We start from the raw sequence: 22,865 nt of genomic DNA, 5'->3' as shown, positions 1-22,865 counted from the left end.
AGGAACTGTATTTCATGGTTTTCAAGAAAACAAACTTGTGTTTCTTTATCCTCAGCAGAAGCTGATATGTTGCACTATCGCAAGCTACACAAGAACTATTATGGCTATTAAAATTAACAGAAGATTTCAATCTACTCAACTCTACCGATAAAGGTATTTCAAGATAATCAGTCTACTATAAGACTTGTAGAATCTGAAAAATTCAGTTCACGCACAAAACATATTGATACAAAAGTTCATCATATACGTGACTTGAATAACAAAGGAATAGTAAAACTTGCTTATCTTTCAACAGAGGAAATGGTTGCTGATATTATGACTAAACCAATTCCTAAAGCTAAATTTCAGTTTTGCAGGAATGAATTACAATTGGTATGAGTTTCATTAGCAAAACAGGGGCAATGTTAGCATAAATTTAGGTATTTTGCATAATGAAACTCTAAAGGCATACAAAACGAACGTGCGCCAAGTTATATATTGGCGAGAGAAAGTAAAGCTCGTGTGCAATGCAGTATATTTGATTTTCACCCTAGCTACTTGTACTTGGCGAAAGGTCTAATCCAGTAGTACTTTCTTCTCTTTCAGGTACGATGGCAAAGTATATTCCTGTTTATTTTTCTTATTGCCTAAAATAGGTAAGCCTGGTGATTTAGGACTGATGATGATTCTCTGTAAGTTATTCTTTTCAATACTTCAGTGTTTTAATGTCCGTGAACATTATTACTTTTTGTTATGCTTAAGTTAAGCAAAATTATCCTATTTTAACAAATAAAGATTTCGTAGTTAATCTTTTGACTTATGATTCTTTAATTCTGTGCTTGAGGAAACGTACTCATTACGCCTTCAGTGCTAATGCACAACCAACACCTATTACACACAAACCTGAACCACCGTAAGAAATTAAATTGACAATGTTGATAGTTACAACTTTATTTAGATTAGCATAATTTCACAATGGGTACCTGGATTGCCACATAAATACTTTTTTGTGATATCCTCGGTTTTCATATAAATATGTTTTGGCACCATGGTGTGTTGTCTCATCAACATGTTTTCTTGACTTTTCATTGGAGGTATGGATAATCAGAAAGTATAAATGATTGAATCCCATATCAAGAGGCTACTGTTGCACAATTTGGTGGAAAAAAAAAAAAAAAAACGTATTTAGATTTGGGAAATCGCCTTTCATAAAGGGGAGAAAAAAACGACTTTATTTATTCCCAAGATTTCTAAGAATCTCTCAAGAATCAGGAATTTGAAATATTAAGAACAAATCCTTTCATGAGTCAAGTTTTGAGATTTTTTTATAAATCTTAATATTTTCATGAGGAGATTCCTGAATGTAGTTGCTATCTTTTAAAAATTTTTTCACTGATTCCACTTACACTTAGAGGCAGCAAAACTTGTAATAATATGTGTAACTTAAATCATAATAAGCTTCTGTTATTTTAATGGTTTTAATACCTTAACATTATTAAAGTACTGCCCTATAATAAAGATAAGTTACTCAGAGCTAAACTGACAATGGTAATTACTGAAGAAAACTTTGAAATATTGTCTTTACAGAAAAAGAATATGAGCATCACACTTACACAGAAATACAAGATTCGACATCGACAACAGGATTTTCAGCACTTCTTACATCTTCAACAAGGCCACGATTGTGTATCAGATCCATATTAGGCTCATCTACATTTGCAGAATAATAACGAGATTTTGCTTTTAAACTTGCTATGGTGGAGTCATCTACTGCTACTTTTTCCCTCAACTGACGACCAATCAAAATATCTTCTTTTAAATTGGAACGACTCTAGATTTAATAAATAAATTAAGTAAATAAAACAAGATATATTAAAAATTTATTTAATAACCTGAAAAATGAATTTCAGATTTAGAAATTTAATAATGATCAACTCAGAAATTTATATGCTATGTTGGCCAGCATAAACATGATTAGTTTTTGGGCTTTATGTTCTCATCAAGAATTAACATGCATTACAGATGCATATTATGAAGTGTAAGCTTTATTTTGATGACTCCTCCATCAAACTGTTAACCTAACAATGGGTTCTAATGCAAATTTAATTTACGCATCTTATGACATGACATTATGATTTTTTTTTTTTTTTTTTTTTTTTTAAAGTTTGCGGTGTTATTAAATTGGAATGCTGACACAGCTAAAAGTCAACTTGAAAAAATTTTAGGTATCTGTTAAATAATGAACATTAACAGAGAAGAATAAATGGAATTTTTTAAAGAAGGAAGATAGGGTATATCATATCAAGGAATTTTTCAGTTCATAATTCAAGATTGGAACAAATTTAATGAGTTAAAACTGTAATGGATAAAATCAAACTTTGCAACATATTTTGCCAACAACTAAATACCCAAAATCAACCAGAGTTTCTCTATTTGAGGTTCATCAGTTTGAGGAAGATGAGGATAGAGAATACTAATAAAAGATTAAATGAATTTTCATTAATTATATTTGTACTATCACATACTAAAAAAATTGCTTTCAAGAGGGACCAAGAGTAAGGTGGTCCACAGAACATTCTAATTTGTAAAAGTGAACTCCATCTGAAAACAACGCATGAGAAACGGTGATTTAATTAATTTATCTATGAGTTCTTGGAAATTGGGAAACTTAAGATTTGATAACTGAATTACTGAATAACTGAAGATTTGATAACTACAAAATCATTTAAAGGCATGTAATATTAATTTAAATCATACTCTAAACGTCTAAATTCATTTAAGAAGACATTTTTAATTTATGAAGTTTGATCTTACTGTAGATGTAGCTAAAGTAGTCAATCCAGTGTTTAGCTACATTCAGAGAAGCAGCCAGGAAATGCTGTAGCTCAAAATATTCATCCTAAAAAAATGCTGATTCTGACCATTGATTATGATACAAATGCTTTCTTTATATTATTACCTTAAATGATTCGATGCAATGTTCTTTTTTAGAATTTTCTAAAACAGTCGATTGGTAAACATTAAACAACACAAACTCTTCATAACAATACAGGATATCTATTACCCATTAAAAGTATTTATCCAAATAAAAAATTTTGTTTTCAGATTTTGACTAGTTTGATAACCTGGAGGTCAAACTTCATAACACACATTACAACTAATCAAAATTTTAAGCTCACATGTTTTAAGTTGCAAAGTAATTAATCAAACATGATTCTTGCCATAAGCCACCTACTAGCAGGTAGTAATGATCTAATAACCAAGGTTTGTAACTTTTAATGGTTTGGTTTATTAGATTATGGCAAAGCATGTGAGGGGCTATCTGCCTAAGAGGAACGATGCCCTTGTGGAGGACTTTCTAAAAGAAACCTACTTGTATTTATGTTAAATGTGGAGAAAATCATGAAAACAAACCATGCAGCCAACTCATTCATCTGCAACCAAATCCAGTTCAAATTGTCAGTGTTCAATAATTTTACTACTTGGTTGTTAATGGGCTGTAACTTTTAATGTCACACAAATAATAGCTTTTGTAATAATGCATTATTTGTAGATACATTTACAATAATTTCTGCATAATGTAAATAAATTTGAAGTTCTGATCAAAGTCAATTTTAATATCGTCACATTTGCAACAATCACAATATTAACTAAACAGAAAATTCATTAAAAACATCTTTACAAATATAGCTGCTTGACGACAGAAATATATATTTTGAAATATATATATAATGATAAAAATTATGATAGGATAGCAAATACCTCAGGATTATATTTAGCTCTTATTTTTTGCTGCTTTGCCCATTTTCCAGTGTTTCTATGTTTTAAAGTCATTCTTTCCTAAAATACAACGCATATATTTGAATTACTATACAATCAAGTAAAAAACACATAAACAATTTCTGATGCAATGAAGCACATTCATAACACAAACAAATTAAAATAACAGCCATATAATTATGTATGACAAATCTAATTTGGAAAGATGCAATGAAACACATTCATATCACATACAAATTAAAATAACAGCCATATAATTAATGACAAATCTAATTTGGAAAGTTAAGAAAAGATATATGTTTAAATACTGCAGTCTAAAAGTTCTTGGTTGATGATACAGATATTGCTCTACTTCTTAAATAGCTATTACTTTCTATGAAATATATAAAACAAGAATATTTTACAGAAAATATGTTACATTATTTACTATATTTAATACAATAATCATCAACTTTACTATATTTTAAAACTGCTAATTTAAGAAGAAAATTAATCAACTTTTATTAAAATGTAATAAATTTCAAAATATTCTTCTAAACCAATAAATTACTTAAATAATGAACTGAACTAAAACAGAACATTAAATCAATACATCATTACTTAATGATGTGTATTTGTTTCTCCATCGATAGCGCATAAACCACAATAGAATAAATGCATTCTTTAAAATTCACTGTATTTGTTTACAATAGCAACACTTTGGCACTAGGTTCACTTAACAGCATTACATCTCATTCATTTTATAACTCAGAATGCACAAAATTTATACCAGCTGAAGAATTATCTAATCGTTGCCACATGTTCTATTCAAATACTATAATAAATCTAAAATGATGTATAAAAAAAAAATTAAACAAACAAACAAAAGAAAAGGTTTTTCACAGATGATTCAGTATTTTTCATTCAATTAATTCAGTTCTTACTTCGTGACAAGGCAAAAATACATAAAAACTCAAAATATCTATATTAAAAATTTGGAAGTAAATCTTAAATACTTATTTCCTTGAAAAATTCCAGAAAGGATTAAGCATGATTTAATTCGCAATAATAAATGAAGGCGTTATCTTTGTTATTGTGAAGCTTAGTCTCTCTAGATTGGCAACAAATTTACTATTCTGCTGTTTCAAATGTAAACAAACATATCTGCCACGTTATTTAAAAATTAGGCTTAACCGCACTTAAACAGCTTTCAAATTGTTGATAATTCTACAAATATTGCTTACAGATTTCCTAAAGGCATAAAAACCTTAACCGGAAGAACAACATAATTCATTTTTAAAGCAAAAAATGCACAACTTACAAACATATAAGAGTAAAGAAACTGTAATCACTGAGCCGGGTAATGTACGTTTTGGTGAGGCCGATTGCAACCATAATACGAGGTGCACATCTACATGTTATAGCAGTCCTATATACAAAATTTCAGTGTTCTGAAGCTACTTGTTTTTGAGTTATGCGAGATACATACAGACATAACGTACATATGCACAAGACCGAGAGTTGCGTCTTGTGCGTATGTACGTTATGTCTGTATGTATCTCGCATAACTCAAAAACAAGTAGCTTCAGAACACTGAAATTTTGTATATAGGACTGCTATAACATGTAGATGTGCACCTCGTATTATGGTTGCAATCGGCCTCACCAAACATACATATATATATATATATATATATATATATTTTCCTCCGGAAAAGAGTCCCTTACGTACAGATGTCATGGAAAAACGTCGTTAAATTGCATTTGAATGCGGTCAAAATGGATATGTTCGTTGAAATATGATACCCGAAATTTTTTGTGATTATAATACTTCCTTTTTACTTCATACAAGGAAGTAAAACAGTGTTCATGTTTTTTTACGCAGCCTTTTATAGCAATAATAATAATAATAATAATAATAATAAAGAATATGATTCTGTTTTAGTTCATTTCAAGACAAGATACTTTAAATTTTAATCTGCTTTCATTAACCAGTTAACATTACATTTCAATATGTGTATGCAGAAGCTCTATCATTAATAACAATCTTACTAGTATTCGAAGTTTATCAGCTTCTAAAAATTTTTCAAGAGCAGCTGCAGCATCTGTTTTCTGTAATTCTTCAAATTCTTTCATCATTTTCTTCAGTTTTTCTCTTTTCAGAATTCGATGATATCTATACATAATTCATAAATTTTAATGAGGAAGAAAATGTTTTTCAAATTATTTCAATTAAGGCTCATAACAACAATATCGAAATACATACATTCTTATCTGAAATTTAATATTTAAAATCCTCATAAATGAATCCATATGCAATTGTAACTGAAATATAAGGATAATAATTCTGTCATTTGCCTTTTGGCAGTGTTTAAGAAAACAACAAAATACACATAAAAGACAGTACATAATTATTAAACAGATAAAAGATATTCGTGAGAACTTTAAATTTAAAATTCTACTTCAATTAGACAGTTTCAAGTGAAAAAGCATTAATGTTAAAAGTACTGAAATTAAAAATGTATAAAGCATATTTTAAATTAATTTTCACTTAATATACTTAAAATTTTATTATACTTAACAAATCCAACATGGAAGACATGATCAGCTTTTTTGTACTTTCAAAATATATAATCAAATACACAGATGTTTATTATTAGCCAATTTTAACTTTATTAAATTTAAAATATATAGACAAAAATAAATTAATAATTGATTAAATATGAACAAGCTTTTAATAAAAAATTTTGTTATAGGACAGATCTATACATTCATGAAAACTGTTTCTCTACATGGTCTCTTTCTTTTATGACACATTTTCCCCAATATTTTGACAGTTCTGTCATTCTATTGTCAATGAAAGAAGCTAAAAGGGTATCTAAGCAGTGGCGCATGAATGTTTCCTTTTGATCATTGGTCTTGAATCATACATCCCCAAGTGTTTCTCTTTACATGTTTGGGGGTCCAAACATGTAAAAATTGCATAGTATTAAGTCTAGGCTGTAAGGTGGATGATCAAGCACTTGTCAACAGTTAAAGCTGTGTGGGACCATTGTTACAACTGGGGGGTGCCTGCCATTGTGGTAGAGGTGAAACATTTCGCACATAGGACAATCTCACTTTTGTGTTGATATTGAAACCTAACTTGATCCAGGAAGCGGCAGAAACAGTGAAATATTTTCAGCTCTCTACTGGTGCAAGAACAAGAGGATTAGCTTGATTTGCAACGTATTCCAAGCCTTGCTTGAATTCGTTGCACCAAACCTTTACTCCTGAACATGATGCCCTTTCACTATCTATCTGAAACTGTAAATTCTCCCAGGCTTCACATTTTCATTGGTGAGGTATAATTATGTGCTGCTCCATACAGATAGATGGGTTTACTCTTCTCACTCATTATGACAGCTAATAAAATAAGCACTGAACAAGTCAAGTGGTTTAGTTCCCTTATTCTAGGCAAGACAACCTACTAATTTCAACTGCTCAAGCCCATGCAAATAGCCTTCCTGATGCTCAGCCAATAAAGTGTCATATTATATATTATACATAAAGGCTTCATATTTGATCATCCAAGGTAATTTAAATATAAACACAAAGTTTACAAGTAATTAATTAAAAATAATTTTACAGAATGTGCAAATGTACTTTCATCACCCATTTTCTACTAAATTTTTAAGGATAAATATTGCTGCTCAAGAAATTAGTAACATTTGCATAATTACCCAACCTACATTTTATAATAATGCTAAGCTAACAATATTCTTATCTGTGATCTACTGCAGTTGATGTTATTAAACACCTATGGTGTCACAATTTCTGCTTTACAGAGAATTTCTATTTAGGGTATTGGATTGTTCAAGTAATTTGAATAAATTCTTAATCAATTAAATGAATTGATATAAAATTATCCATAAACCATAAAAAGACACATTTTTGCTTTGTAACTTACTGCAAGTATCAAAACTAAATACTGCATATGGAGAATGGATATAATGCACTATATATATGGGGATACAAATACAATGACCACTAACTTAACACATTGACTGCCAGTCACTAGAGTTAGATTGATAGTTATTGCCACCCACATGGAAATAAACTGTATCCAGATGAAAACATACTTATTATAAGAAATATGATTTAAAAATATTAATAAAAGATAATTATGTGATACTTAAGTATTATTTAAGCCTTTTATTAAAGAATTTTTTAATTACGTGCCAGTACGTGATTGGCACTACATGTCTAAATTTTCCCCAAATGCCACATTACGTGCTGGCGCGTGGAATGTAAAAAATAAATATAAATAAGAAAAATAAGTGACAGTACGCATTATTTTATATCAATATGTATTACAGACAATTATACATATTACAAAGGAATTTATAACAAGAAAATTACAAAGACATTATACAGATACATATAGAATGTTATTTGTGTATTATCTTTGAACAATCTAAGCAGTACCTGGAAGATCCTTCACAAAATTTGCAAACATATGTTGTATCTTTACGTTTCCCTTGGGAATAGCAACTTTTGCATTGCTTTCTTAGAATTTTTCCTTCTTTTTTTTTTCTTCCCGTGTACTCAGCACATGTTCAGATTCAGACTGATCACACACAGGAGCACGAAGAACAGATGGCTGTTTCAGTGAATTTTGTATCACGGATAAACAATAGTCATACAGTGATGTATTTTCACTGGAATACTTATTATAGATAAGGTGGGAATTGTTCATTATTTGCAAAATATGCACAAATATTTTCGTGGGCTACCTAATTGTTTTTCTCTCACAAGGATAATAAGCAAGCATCTGATCTTGCTTATCAATACTGGCCATAAATTTATTATATTGAATTACAGGTAGAGGTTTCGATTTAATTTCACCTCTTTTGTTTGTTATTTCCGCCATATCATTTTTATATTCATTGGAAATGCAAGTGACATCTCTCTTATCCTGCCACTTTGCAATCATCACACCATTAGCATACTTTGCTACAGTTTGCCCTTTCTTCAGTTTTTTTTTTTCGTTTACCTCTTTCGGAAATATCTTTCTGATCGTCCCAGTGCAATGAGTTTTCCTATCAGCAAGACATTTTGACAGTTCATAGCTATTATAATAATTGTCCATAAATATGCTATGTCCTACATCCAGCATTCCCTCGAGTAAATTCATAACGAAATTTTTTGCATGTTCTTTTCCACCAGAATCATCCAACATGCCTGTATATATCATAAATTTCAGAACCATACCATCAGGGGTTGTGATCATGTACAACTTAATACCATATTTGTGACGTTTATTTGGTATATACTGTGTGAATATAAGCCGCCCATGCCACAATATCAATGATTCATCTAAATAATCTCACGCCCTGGGTAATATATTTCAGATACTCGCACGTTGAACAGATTCACCATATCTCTTACTTTATACAGTCTATCCTTTGGAAGCTTCATATTTTGATCTGGGACTTTTGCCTTCAGTAACAACAAAAACCGATTCCTGCTCATATTTTCTGAAAATACATGTAAACCAAACAGTGAATCTGTTTTCCAGTAATCTTGTATGCGGTTGATTCGTATAGTTCCCATACGTATGATCAATCCCACAAATACCAAGAGTTCCTCTTTTGCGGAGCTCTTCCAAGCATTGATGCGAGAATGTTTCTTTTTTTCCTTGCGAAAAAGTACTTTATGAGCATAATCATTAGTTTCAGCAACTATTTCTTTCAAGATATCATCAGTGAAAAAATGACAAAAGAAATCTATAGGATTGTTACCTGAAACAGGTTGGAGCAAACATTTAGATTTTATGAAAGGAAATTTTTTCATTGATGTTAAATCGTTTTCCGCCATAATTGAATCATCCTGCTGACATGGAGCCTCTTCCACAATTCGTGTTTCATCATCATCAGAATCCAAAATATCATGGGTACCAGTCGGAGGAACGAATTCTTCGTCACTGTCATAACTAAAGTCGTTCGGGTACTCGTCCGATAGCTCAGCCAATAAATCTGCTATTTCATCATCCATAAGAGCCTTTTTATATTAAACTTTTCTTTTTTTCGGGCACGAAAGCCCTGCACTATCATCTCTATAACTTATACTAAAAGATTATACTTTCAATAAAAAAATAAAACAATAATTTCGAAACTGCAATTATTTATACGTAGTTTCTAATTTTCACTCCATGCCAATACCAGAAGAAATGCCCTGCATGCAATGCCAAATGAACTGGAGAATGAATAACAAGTACAGGATTTTCCTGTGCCAGCGAGTGACTGGCTGCTGAGACATCACCCCACATCACATGCTGGCACGTGACTGGCTCCTTGCTGATAACAAAACCTCATGCGCTGGCACGTAATTGGCAGTCAATGTGTTAAAGATGATCATCTTGAAACTTGCTAACAAATGAGAAAGGGTATATATAACACATGAAATATGTATTATATAAAATTTTGGATTTTTTCCAGAGACACAATAGCATAGTTTTCTAATATTATTTATTGAGAAGATAAGAACCTCCAAAGGTAATACAGTCAAAAATCTTTAATACGGACGTCCATAATCCGGAATGATCTATAATCCGGACCTCAAAGCTACAAACTTTCTGCGCATGCGCATATGTGTTTACGCATGCGCATTTAATGTATAACAGTTGGTATAAGCTAAGCTAAAATTACCTAATTATCTATTTCAGTTAATGTTCCACATTGCATTGTTCCTTAATCTTCTAACTGGATCCGGCTTATTATTTATTATTAAAATTGCTCTAACAGTCGTTAGAGCAATTTTATAAAAGTAAGCTTGAACTTTCGATTATGTCAAAAAGAGTTTCCAATTCTGGAGCTGCCAAAGGATCTACAAAGAGAAAGCATATTTCGATATCCATTAAACAAAAAGTGGAATTGCTTCAAAAAATGGTTAAAGGCATATCCTATGTTTCTCTAACCATTCCGAAATCTGTTTATCAATTTCACGCTGCTCTGCAAGAGAGAAACATCGCGACGCGCAATGAACTGGAAGTTGATCTGTCAGCACTATCCTTATCTTCAGGGCAGATGTTTTTATTTTATTCGGCTTATAATTACTTACTAAATGTAGTATTTCATCTCAATGTACTCCGTCTTTGATATGATTTAAATCAAATTCCTCGTCATTATAAATATCCTGAATACACATCAAATAGTTTTCTGGTTGCAATTTTCTAATTTCGACTATGCGTAATGTATGTTTTACGCATGCGCGCTTAAAGAAATGCTCAATAAAGTAAACAATTAAATATTAAGCTTTTTTTTTTGTAAATTTTGATAACCTTTAGATCATAATTGCTCTTTATTTCATAAATTACGGTTTCATATTTTTAATTTTATAATTTTTGTATGCCATCTTACCAGATTTAAACTGATGATCTATAATCCAGAAAAAGCGATCACGCCGAAGTCCCGACGAGTCCGGATTAAAGACTTTTCACTGTATAAATTATATAATTATTCCAGATGATCCAGGAACATCAACCTTTTAAGAATGAACTCAAATCATCCTTAGAGACAGTGGAAGAAGTTCTTGTGCATTAAAAATTGATCAGCTTGAAAAAATTTTACACAACAAAGTCAGCATTATCCCCTATGCATTTACTGAATTATTAAAAAATATAAGTAAAGTTGGATTGGTACATGATAAACATTGCAGTGGATATGCAAAAACTGCAACAAATGACAGAAATGGATATACGACTTTTCTTCATTGAACAGTCCTCAACACAGCATGCATTGAACATTCTTAGACATAAAAGTCAGGCAAAATTTAATTCTTAGTTACTGCATATAAGAAAATAACATCCACAGAAGGTTCAATTTAAGCTAAAGTTAAGAGAAGATGATGCCAATAGATGGTTTTAGTTTGCAACATGAATTAGGCAGAAATTCATCAGAATCCTGTGTCTCAATCTGTGATCTGTTACTAGAAGCAGTTCTTGAAGCTGCCCTTGTAGTCCTCTTAAATTTAATAAATAAATAACAACAAAATATTCATATTAACTGCATACATCACACTGTAACTGAAAAATCTCAAGATTTAAGAAATTACACATTTAAATTGTCTATAACTTTTTCTCTCAAGGCTGATGTTTTAGGAAATTTATTACTGGTTACTCTACTTATGGAGTTCCTATTCTGTTCTTAGCAACAAAAGAGGAATTTAAAGCACTATGACCGTGATGCTTCTTGCCATCCTGTTGCCGCACATTTGAATACCACACTTTTGTATTCTGAAAACAAAAAACTGCTTTCGAAGAGGACTAAAGTAATTAATCTAAAAAACATTTTAATTTATAAACTTGAAAATTATAAACTTTTCCCAACTTGAAAAAAGATTAAGAAACACTGCTATAGTAGATTAGAATTCACAATAGGATGTAATATTCAATAAATAAGTTCTTTTTTATGAAGAGATTAATAAATAAAATCAAAGATATTGCTGTGATTTAAATCTATCACCGTACAGATCTCACCAAGACTATCTGGGCTTCAATACACTATGAAGCCTCTTTTACCACTTATAAGAGCAACTTAAATTTACTTTGAGACTATCAGTGACATTCAGAAAAAATAACATGCCATTAATAATCTGCAGTGATGCTCACCCCCCAACAGGTGCTGCAATCATACATGACCAACATTTCAACTACTGCAATAGTTTATGGAACCAAAATATATTTCAAACTTTTCAATCTTCCAGTAAAATTGCTTAGTTTCAACTACATATTTATTTACTTATTTTAAATGGAAAAGTTAATTCTGAAGTTCTCAATGTGACATAAATATTATGTTCTCAACTTTTTTTTTTTTTTTAAATAAAACTATTCTGGCAAGAGGAAAAGCATTAAAACTTTATAAACACTACTTAAAGCTAATGGCATACCTTTTACTTTTTATTTTATTTTGCCTCCTTGCTTTAGCTTCTTTATATGATATCAGTGCTCTATGCTTCATTAGTTCACTATGCCTTAATTTAGCCTACATAAAAAAGGGAACAATATGCCAATATATTTAATTAAAATACAGCTTAAACAATTTTAAAACCATACTACATAGAAAACATGCAGACATTAAGTCTGGTGACATTTACATTATTTTTTACAACAATAATCAAACTGAAAACTTTAAATAAGAAATTGGTTTCATTTGTTGTATTTATCTACAAGACAATTAAGTTTTGAAGAATCTTCTTAGGGTAATATTGTTTTGACTTTTTAACTTTTGGATAAATTTAAGCCATTTTCTTTTTATTTAATCTTAGTTATATACCCCATTTCTCTCCATTTCCTACTTAGTTACTTTGTAACTTTTCAGCCATTCACAGGCTTCATTTTTTAGATTATGCTTAGTACCAGCTTCTGATGAATTATTAAACTTGGCTGAAATCTAGTAATATCATGGTAAAATACTTCACCTTTTCTATCTAATGATATCACTCAATTCGTCCAATTAATGGTAGTACACATTTTGAATTAATTGTGGAACTGACTGGTAAAAGTTTAAAAAAAGGGGGGAAAGAAAATTCTATCAAAATCCCACAAAGCAGAAAGCATCCTTTCTTTTTGTTGTTGTTTGCTTGTTTAATATTAGCTTTCAAAGTGCTTTGAGCCACTCATCTCTTCTACTCCATGATCATTTGCCTTCCACATTTTTGTAAAACAATTTATTTATTGTTACCAATTATGATTCACTTAAAAAATTGAGTATTTTCTTGATGTTTGAGAAGCAGATCAAAGATGTCAATACTCAAGAGCAAATCTCTTTCCTTAACCTTTCAGCACGCACGCTTGGCAATTTTACATGAGCATGCACGCATTGTATTTTTTACGACATCCATTATTTTACCATTTTGGGCATGAAAAACGACAGAAATGAATGAATATTGATAATAAATTTGTTAAGAAATAAAATATTAATCTTATTATTGCAAAATACAAATGATATCACATTCAAATGTAAGTAAATTATTTTTAAGTTCTTACGTTATTATGAATTTCGTCAATCGGCCCAGTAGAACGGGAGATATTCCCCTTTTTGCGCAGTTTACATATGTACATAAGTATGTATATTTGTGTACACACATACATGCACACACACACACACATGCATACATACTTACATTCCTGAATAAAGTACTGATAACAGAAGAGAACCATTATTAATTGCTACTACTATCTTAATATCTAACTTCTCAATTCATTGTTAATTATTATTAGCGCACTATATAAACAAGAAATCTCAGTTGACCAGAGACAGTAGCAAAAGTAAACTGATAGCACAAAATTTTAATTACTGAATTTATTGTAACAATTTATAGAAGAAAAATAAACAGCAAATTAATAAAAGTCCCCAATATAACATATGTAACATATTTAAATGAAATAAGCTACCTCTTCTAAACTCATTGCTTGTAGAGCTTTTTCCTCTGCAGGAGTAAGTACTTTTTCTTTATCCAGAATATTTTCACTCTTCTGTAGAAGTTCTGAAACAGCTACTTCAACCGGGTGCTTTGTCTATAATAATAACAATAATACCATAATCCTAAACAAATTTTTAAATTAAAAAAAATATACATACCATGCACAATATGTAGTATTAAAGTATTATAATTTAAATGGTTTATGAATGATTTAAACACCAATATATTCTCAAGGTAATATATTTTGTTAAACATAACATGGAATAAAACTGGAAGATTAAAAAAAGTACACTGAAGGTCTATCAATTTTAATTGTGTACATTTAACTCAAAGATTTTATATTATCATAAGGAAAAATTCTGCATCTACAGATTCAAACTTTCATACTAAAACACTAGAGATTAATCTTTCACAATGTAACTAACTCTATCTAATAGAAGACTCCAATTAACTCTCATAATGAAAAATTCAACAAAATTAAAATTCAAAACTTTCTTCAACAACTTTAAATTTGTAAATGAGCAAAAATATTTTTTCTCATTAACAAATCTGATCATTCATATGCTGTTTTATTTATATCTTTACATTTTTATATATTCCTTAAAATAGTTTATTGTTTACTTGAATTAATTATTAGCCTTTAAGAGGCATAATAACACTTACATAATCTTCAGATTTCTTCCACTTCGAGAAGTCATTCTCCTAATCACAGAATTCAAAGGAAATAGTTCTAAAAATTAAGGTTATGGAAGATATATACATATAGGACATCGTATTAAAAAAAACAAAAAGCTTTGGCCTTCATGGAATTGAATTTTTCAATTCCTAAAAATTTATATAAACCTATTGCCACTTTTATCGGGAAAGCATATTATTCACATTTTATAATACAAATCATGGAATAATGATAAGAGTTTTTAACATAGATTTGGTTCAGCTGTTTGAATGTGGCAAAGCATACAAGGGCTGTCTGCTTAAGAAATGCCTTCACAGAGGATTTTCTCAGGGAAATTTGTAATGTATTCATGTTAAACAGTTGAAAACAATAAAATACCCCACGCAGCCAGCCTGTTTACCTGGGATCGAACTCCCAAAATTCAGTGGTCTTAAACACTCAGCCAATAGTGGGGCAGTTTTTAATAGAGAATTAATTAAACTGCTATGGATATAGAATTAGATATTTTAATTTCATAATTTTAACTCGCTCAGATATTTTAATATCTACTGCTGATTGAAAACATTGTTAGAAAAATTTCTATTATGATTTCATATTTTATGATATAAGCTTGATTAATGTACATCTTTTCACTATCCTTACACAGGGTGTGCATGTATGTACATATAATATATATAGAAATTGTAGTAAGCTTGCATTGTAATTACTGCCCTGCTTGACATATAATATATATATATAGCTTTTATTGAATTTTTTTTTAACTTTTGGATCATCATAATGCAGCTTTCAAATACCTTTTACTGTAGAAATAAACACATAATATATATTAGTTTTTATCTTCTACTATACATATTAGGTTTCATATCATAAAAAAGTAACAACTTACCACAAAGTTTTCAGAAACTCTATCAAGACTTTCAAGGCGTAATTCTTCCTTTTTCAAAGGGAATACAATCTGATCAGCCTAAGAGAGAAAAATATGAAAACAAAATAAACTATAAAAAGGTGACAAAATAAAATGGCAAAAAACAAAAAATAATTAAACTCAGTAATACAAATGTCACATTCATTTGAAACTGTATGCAATTTCAAAATATTCCCATTATTGATTTTTAAATAAATACATTTAAAAAAGTGACTTAAAATTGATATAACATGAAGAAATTATCTGGTCATGAAGGGAAGAAGACTAGTTTATGCAAAGCACATGAATAAGAAAAAATATTATCATTTAAATGCAAGGAGGCTTTTTATTCAAATAAACCATGCAGTCTGATATGAATTTTGAGCACAATGAACAGAAAATGGTTTTTATTTCCTAATCATAAGAGACAGAAGGTGCAAATCTGTAGAATTCCTTAAAATCATATTTTTGTAGCAATTTGGTGCTCATCCTTTGATCAGCATTTGAAGTAAAACTGACAGTTGGACATTTTGTAGTAATAAACCACTAAACAATCACAACATTCCAAAAGGTTTTATACACAAGGATAGTTTTAGATTAGATATTCTACATTAATTGAATCAATTTAGAATAAAAATAAAATATCCAATTAACATTCTGAAGGACATATATAAATGTAATTTGTATTCTGCCCTTGCTGTAACTTGTTCACATAATATTGTTAACTGAAAAAAGTTACAAAGGATAAAATTTTTGCTCGTAGAATGTTATCTGTGATGAAAACAATTTTAAGCTGGAGAAACATTTAATAATTCATAATCTTTCTTAGCCTTAAAAGAAATATTTTGAAAATGTATAACTTTCTAAAAAAATCTAAAATTAAAAATTACTACCAACTAAAAGATACGATCAACAAAAAAGATGCCTACCGTACGATTACTTCTAACAACAGGATCCCATTTAGAAACTTCATTACAAACTTTCTCATATGCAACAGTTCTTTTTATCTGAAAGAAAAGCAAAAAAAAAAAAAAAAAGAGTTAAGGATTTTTAAGAACAGATAAAAAGGAAGATTAAAATTTTTAACACATATGTATGTGCATACCTTTTCTAATTGTGGTTTGCTGAGAGGAACTGAAAGACGCTTCAACTTTTTTGCATTTTCAAGCTGTTTTTTCACAAGCATTTGTCCACTGTTGTTTCGAGAGGTCTTAATTAATTCTTTCAATTTCACCTTTTCTTTACCAACTAGAGAAAAAGAAATTAAGTAGTGATTTACAACACCCAATGATATAGTTTATAAATATGTTTTTAAACATCAAAATTTTTTCAAAAAATAATTAAATTATTTTTCAAAAAACATTACATATTTATTTTTTTATTTAAATTCCTTCACAAGTTTCTTGGCAAACATGTCATTCATTGTATTTATGGAAATTTTTCAAAGCAGACTTATGGTCATTTGATTTTGATAAGTACACATTATGTTACACAATGCTATATTCCCTAAATAACTAAACCAAATTCAATGGAAACTATACATTAATTACTATACACAAAATTACTTAAACAATATTATGATATTATAAAAAATATAAACCTGCATACAACAGTAACATGATAGTATAAATCCTTTATTTTAAAACTTTCTTTTTACATAAATTTTAGTAAGCAATCAAGGGTTGCACTAATTAACCTTTCAGGGTCGGAGACTTGATGCCTGTAAGATCTTAAAATCAAAGGGAAGGGTTAGGTTAGGTTAGGTTATTCAATTACGGCAAAGCCTCAAGGAATGTATGCCTAAGGGGAGGGATGCCTTCGTGGAGGACTTTCTAAGAGAAACTGGCTCATATACACATTACACATGGAGAAAACCACGAAAACACCCATGCAGCCAGCCCGTTCGCGGGATTCAAACCTCGGACCAAACTACCTGTGTTCAGCGACTTTACCGCTCGGCCGCTGGTGGGCCACAAAGGGAAGGGAAATGTACAAACTATCAACTAAACTGTTATATGCTTTTATTTATGGAGGAAAAATTTAAAGTTGATTCCATATCAGACTACTCAGGGATATTTAGAAGAGAATGTTAATTTCCATTACAGAAAATGTCATTACTGTTGCCCCATATTATAGCTTTTTTAAAAAAATTAAATAATGATTTTATTTAATTTAAATAATGATTTTAATTTATCCTACCAAACTCGGTGCTAAAAAAATTAATTCTATTATATTTTTTATTTTAAAATTATGTTATAAAACTCCTCTATATTTCATTATTTTATAGATATTTTTAATCTTTTTAATTTATCAGGTTTTCATCTAATTTTTTTAATACATCTGAAATTTTTTCTCATTGATTTCTCAAACTTATTTTCTTAAATTTAAAAACATTAATGGCCTTCATAAAAAAATAAAATTAAAAAAAAAAAAAAAAAAAAAAAAAAAAAAAACAGAAAAGTTACTTACTGTCATATACTTTGTAATTTTTAGTTTGCTTTGTTGTATGTTTTATTAAAAAGTATTTGAATTATTTATACATTTTCCCGTGAAAAGGAATGATTAAAAAAATAAAAAAATAATGCCACTGAAAATGACTAAAAATTTAAACTGTATGAAAATGTTAAAATTTAAATTGCAGAAAAGTTAAAATTTGAAGTCTAAATAAACATTATAAATTTGAGTGAAAACTATCAAGAATTTAAAATATGAAGTGTTTAGTGACTTATTTCAATACATTGTTCATATATTTCCTATTGCAATTTTCTTACAGTAAAAAGCTTTCAAACCAGAATGGGAAATTGTGCAGAATATATAGTTTTTGAAAGAATAAGTTAGAAGATAGATAGTTGCTATCTTCAGTACCTTGTATTATGATTCTGTGTTTTATGATGTTATATAATTTAGCAGTTCAGAAACTCTTGTAGAAGCTTCCACATTTTTTCTTCAGTCAGTTGTCTTTTCCATTTCATAATATAGCTATAAAATGAAGCAAAATAACCCCAAGAAATCTTCCAAAGATACGGAATATTCCAAAGAAATACAAGGCCCTATTTATGATTTACAAATGAGGTTATCCAAAGTCTGAAGCTGCAAGACTAAAAAGGGATTGATATGGAAAACCGGATCCTTAACACAAAGATCTCTGAAAGTGATAAGCGTTAAGATTCCATCAAACTTAACAGTTCAGCCCACCCTTCCAACTTGGGAAATGGGAGTGAAGATATGAATATTAAGTAGACCCTTTCAAACAGGGAAATACTAAGGCCAATATAATGGAAATCCCATCCCGAAAAGACTAAATAATCACAGCATGTGAAATCATTCTCTTTAACAGATATGAATCATTCTACTGAACAATGATTTTATGAATTATTTATTATTAAGAATTTTATTTAAGCTGCTTTTTGAATCAATTTAAAATTAGATAAAAACTTCCAAAGTCATTTTTTTCCCCCCTGTCAAGACTGCTAGTTACAATATTTTCCATCGACTATTTTCAACAGATAAAAATTGTCATTGAACAGTGTGATTTAGTACCAATAACAGAAAGCATAACATCATAACACATCTTGATTTGATCTTGGTTTTATGTTAGTCTGGTTAATCCTCAATAACTCAGTTTAGTTTTGCAAAGTAGAATATAAGAACATACAGAAGATAAGACTTATAAATTTTTCAGATTCTAAGAAGGGCTACAACAAAATTAATGAATTACGAGTGTAGAATTTGAACATTTGAATGTTAATCTCTGGCCTAAATTTGTATGTGAGAGTTCAACAGAACTGTGCAAGAACAAACACTATGAAATTCCACAACAGTCTGATTTATATTTAAACAAATTAATGTGCCATCAACTTACAAAAAATTACCATTTTGTTACTATTTTAACTGCAACTAGGAATTTTTAACCGCAAGTGCAAGTTTTAATGAATTTGTTTCTCAAATCTTGTTTATTTAAGGTTTTTATATTCTATATTCATAATTTATGTCTGTTAATTACCTAACTAAATAAACAGTGATCTATTCCTTTAAACTTCCGCTGGAATGATTGATGGAAGTTTGACATGATATTCACCAATTTTTGTGGTTGATGGGATAGCAAGTAAGTACCAATAAATTTAACGAAGTAAAAGATAATTGAAGGTTTTTCAGCAATGAATAATCGTTTTCACTTACTTTCAGTTAAATCAAATTCTGTGATATTAAGGCTTGGCTCAGATCTCTGAACCACCTTTCTAGTAAAAGAGAAAGGAAAATAAAAATAAATTTTATAAAAAAAGAACATGATTAATAATGAACATATAAATATTATAACAATGAAGAGTTACATTAAAATAACCAGCTTTAAAGGATATCTGAAATAGTTCCCTCTGAACAATTATTATTACTATTATTGTTATACTGCATTAGTATTAGTTATTACATTAGTATCAATTTTAAATAAATGGGAGTGGATTGGACAAAATAATGGGAGTGGATTGGAGTGTATTAGACAAAAGGGAAATTCAATTCTTTTATTATCATAAAATTTTTATTTTTCACAGTATCTTAAATATATTTTATAACAGCAGGCATTATACAAAGAATGGTAAGCAATAGTACATAACTTTCTAATACATTAGCATTTATGCAATCTTTTTTACACAAATTCTAATAATTACACAAATTGTTTTCTTTTAATAGGCTGCAAAAATACAGCTACACATTAAAACTATTACAAACCTGCATTCAAAACAAAACCTGAATGCCTTTTGAAAAAAATGAATGAAAGTTGCTACCTTTTACGTTTTTCCTTTTTACTGTTAAGAATATCACTGGAATTTAATTCAGGAGTATCATGTACTTCAGCATGTTCTTCCTGCATCTAGAGATAAAAAGCAAATTATTGAACAGTAACAAAAGGGAGAAAGGGAGAAATAAATAATACAATACAAACTTTTATAGCTTTATAACAAGTTCATGATACACAAGGTTGAGTCATATTAGAACTAATTAACCAGCTAATTCTGATATCATGCCCAAGTAGCTAAAGAGTGAATTTAACTTACAACTTCACGTATAACTAAGAAATGATACACCAAATGATATTACCCAACTTCCCTTACCCAAATTCTAATATGATGTTGACGACTAATTGAAGAAACTTTACATATTTCCCCAACTCAGAATATCTGGCATCAAATACGAGAGATCCTGCGATCTTGGTGGGTGAGCTATGGGACCACCTCAACTAATTCTTGGAATTTCATGGTTTGTATAAGCAGCAATCCTCTCGACAATCCACGGTATAAAATGCCGTTGCGTACGAGGATCAACCCTTTTTATACCATTCACTTACTTAGCAGCTCGCTGTTTGCGTTCCGATCATCCATTCTATGACAAATATTGCTCGTATATCAGCCGCGTTACATCTCATTCATTTTATAACTCAGAATGCACAAAAATTATATCATCTGAAGAATGATCTAATCCTTGCTACAAGTTCTATTCAAATACTATAATAAATCTAAAACGATGTATTAAAACATTAAACGAATAAAAAAAGAAACAGTTTTACACAGATGATTCAGCGCCACTTATATAATGAGCATGCGCTACTCGTTAACATTCTCCTCTGACTAGCAACAGGTGTAAACTAATGGCGGCCTCATTAGGCCTAGCGCCACTGAAACTTAAATTATTGATAATTTTATAACTGTTTCAAGCACATTAGTTTGGCCTAGTTGATTATTACGAAGCACACTAGGGCTATCTGCCTAAGAGGACTTGGAAGTTTTCATATTTTTTAATCTTACATATATACTCCTCATCTTTATTATTTCTCATTTAAATACATTTTAACTACTTGAAGCTTAAAAAACTTTTAAGGTACAGTGAACTCTCATTAATTTGAAATTCTGAAAAGCTAAAATCCCAAAAATCTCAATTATAAATTAATGCTAAAAATTTTGCTAATTGAAACCTTTTAATTTACATAAAAGTAAAATCTTTATCCAAGTAAAATCTTGCAACTCTGATTAAAACATCTTGAAGAAATGTTTATTATTTTCAGTATTTATATTCCAGCAAGTGTTTTCAGTATTTATATTCCAGCAAGTATTTTCAGTATTTGTATACACGCAAAATTAAAATATATTGTCATTAGAAGGAAAAATCTGTTGCAAGCCTAATGTGCAAGCAAGTGAAATAAATTAATTAGTCACGTCTTAAGCAATTCTTTTCCTTATTACGAGTCAGACTGAAAGCAACCTAAAAGTAGAGCTAACTTTAAATGGCATGGTTTACCAAAAATATGTCATTACTTGTTATTACAAAAATTATTATGTCATTACAAAAATATGGCATGGTTTGTGTCATTACTAAAACTCATGTGATTTTTTTTTTTTTTTTTTTGCTATACATGTGCATAGTAACAATTTTTTTAATTATAAGTAATATATATATAAGTAAATAATGGATATAAAATGTAAGTAAATAATGGATATAAAATGCAAATAAAATGCCATCCCAAAATTCTCAACAAAAGAATATTACAGTCTGTCTGACATCTACCAAAGGTTATAAAATGTGTTAAGGAAAAGAAACAAGAGCAATGTGCATAGATAGATGAAGAATGAATAGCCACTAGAATCAGCACTGATGGCAAACTATACAGTAGAACATCATCAACTACAGCTACAGACAATAATCTTCAATGGATGATTCAATTGATTTAGGCAGGCTCTCTGAGATTTGTGCGTAAGTGAGCTATGGTCAAATGTAATTTAAAAAAAAAAAAAAAAAATGTGGACACAGAGGCAACATACTTCTTGATTTGACCATACTGTAATAAGCAAATAGCATATCCAGACAAACGGTGGGATCTGGCCACTTCACATCAGTGTGTCAGCAGTGGATCCCAAAATATTTTTAGCTTTGTGACATAACTGTTAAAATGAACTGCAATATTTTTTTAGGCTGTTTATTGCCACACTGTAGTTAATAGTATTGCTTAAGCAGCAAACTAGCACTTAAAATTTTTAAATTGATTCATACGCTCTGAAAGTCGCAAGTTTAGATTAGGTTATTTAAATATTGCAAT

At 29.7% G+C, this 22,865-nt stretch overlaps 1 protein-coding gene across 1 annotated transcript in view; it reads right to left on the bottom strand.

The window, feature by feature from the left end:
- Positions 1-22,865, bottom strand: part of LOC118179510 (U3 small nucleolar RNA-associated protein 14 homolog A) — a 121,929-nt gene that overhangs the window by 65,484 nt on the left and 33,580 nt on the right. Inside the window, exons 3-12 of the mRNA XM_085819293.1 lie at positions 20,563-20,648; positions 19,961-20,019; positions 16,887-17,029; positions 16,711-16,788; positions 15,764-15,841; positions 14,173-14,295; positions 12,666-12,760; positions 5,790-5,913; positions 3,742-3,819; positions 1,593-1,810 (exon numbers count right to left, since the gene is read on the bottom strand). Of these exons, the coding sequence (XP_085675419.1) occupies positions 1,593-1,810; positions 3,742-3,819; positions 5,790-5,913; positions 12,666-12,760; positions 14,173-14,295; positions 15,764-15,841; positions 16,711-16,788; positions 16,887-17,029; positions 19,961-20,019; positions 20,563-20,648 (1,082 nt within the window). The remainder of the gene's footprint in view (positions 1-1,592; positions 1,811-3,741; positions 3,820-5,789; positions 5,914-12,665; positions 12,761-14,172; positions 14,296-15,763; positions 15,842-16,710; positions 16,789-16,886; positions 17,030-19,960; positions 20,020-20,562; positions 20,649-22,865) is intronic.

The sequence above is a fragment of the Stegodyphus dumicola genome, chromosome 6 (assembly GCF_044657685.1).
Source record: "Stegodyphus dumicola isolate Sdum_Otavi_A_Nest chromosome 6, ASM4465768v1".
NCBI classification, from domain to species: Eukaryota; Metazoa; Arthropoda; class Arachnida; order Araneae; family Eresidae; genus Stegodyphus; species Stegodyphus dumicola.
The sequence above is the reverse complement of the archived record's forward strand: the minus strand, read 5'-3'. Positions and strand labels throughout refer to the sequence as shown.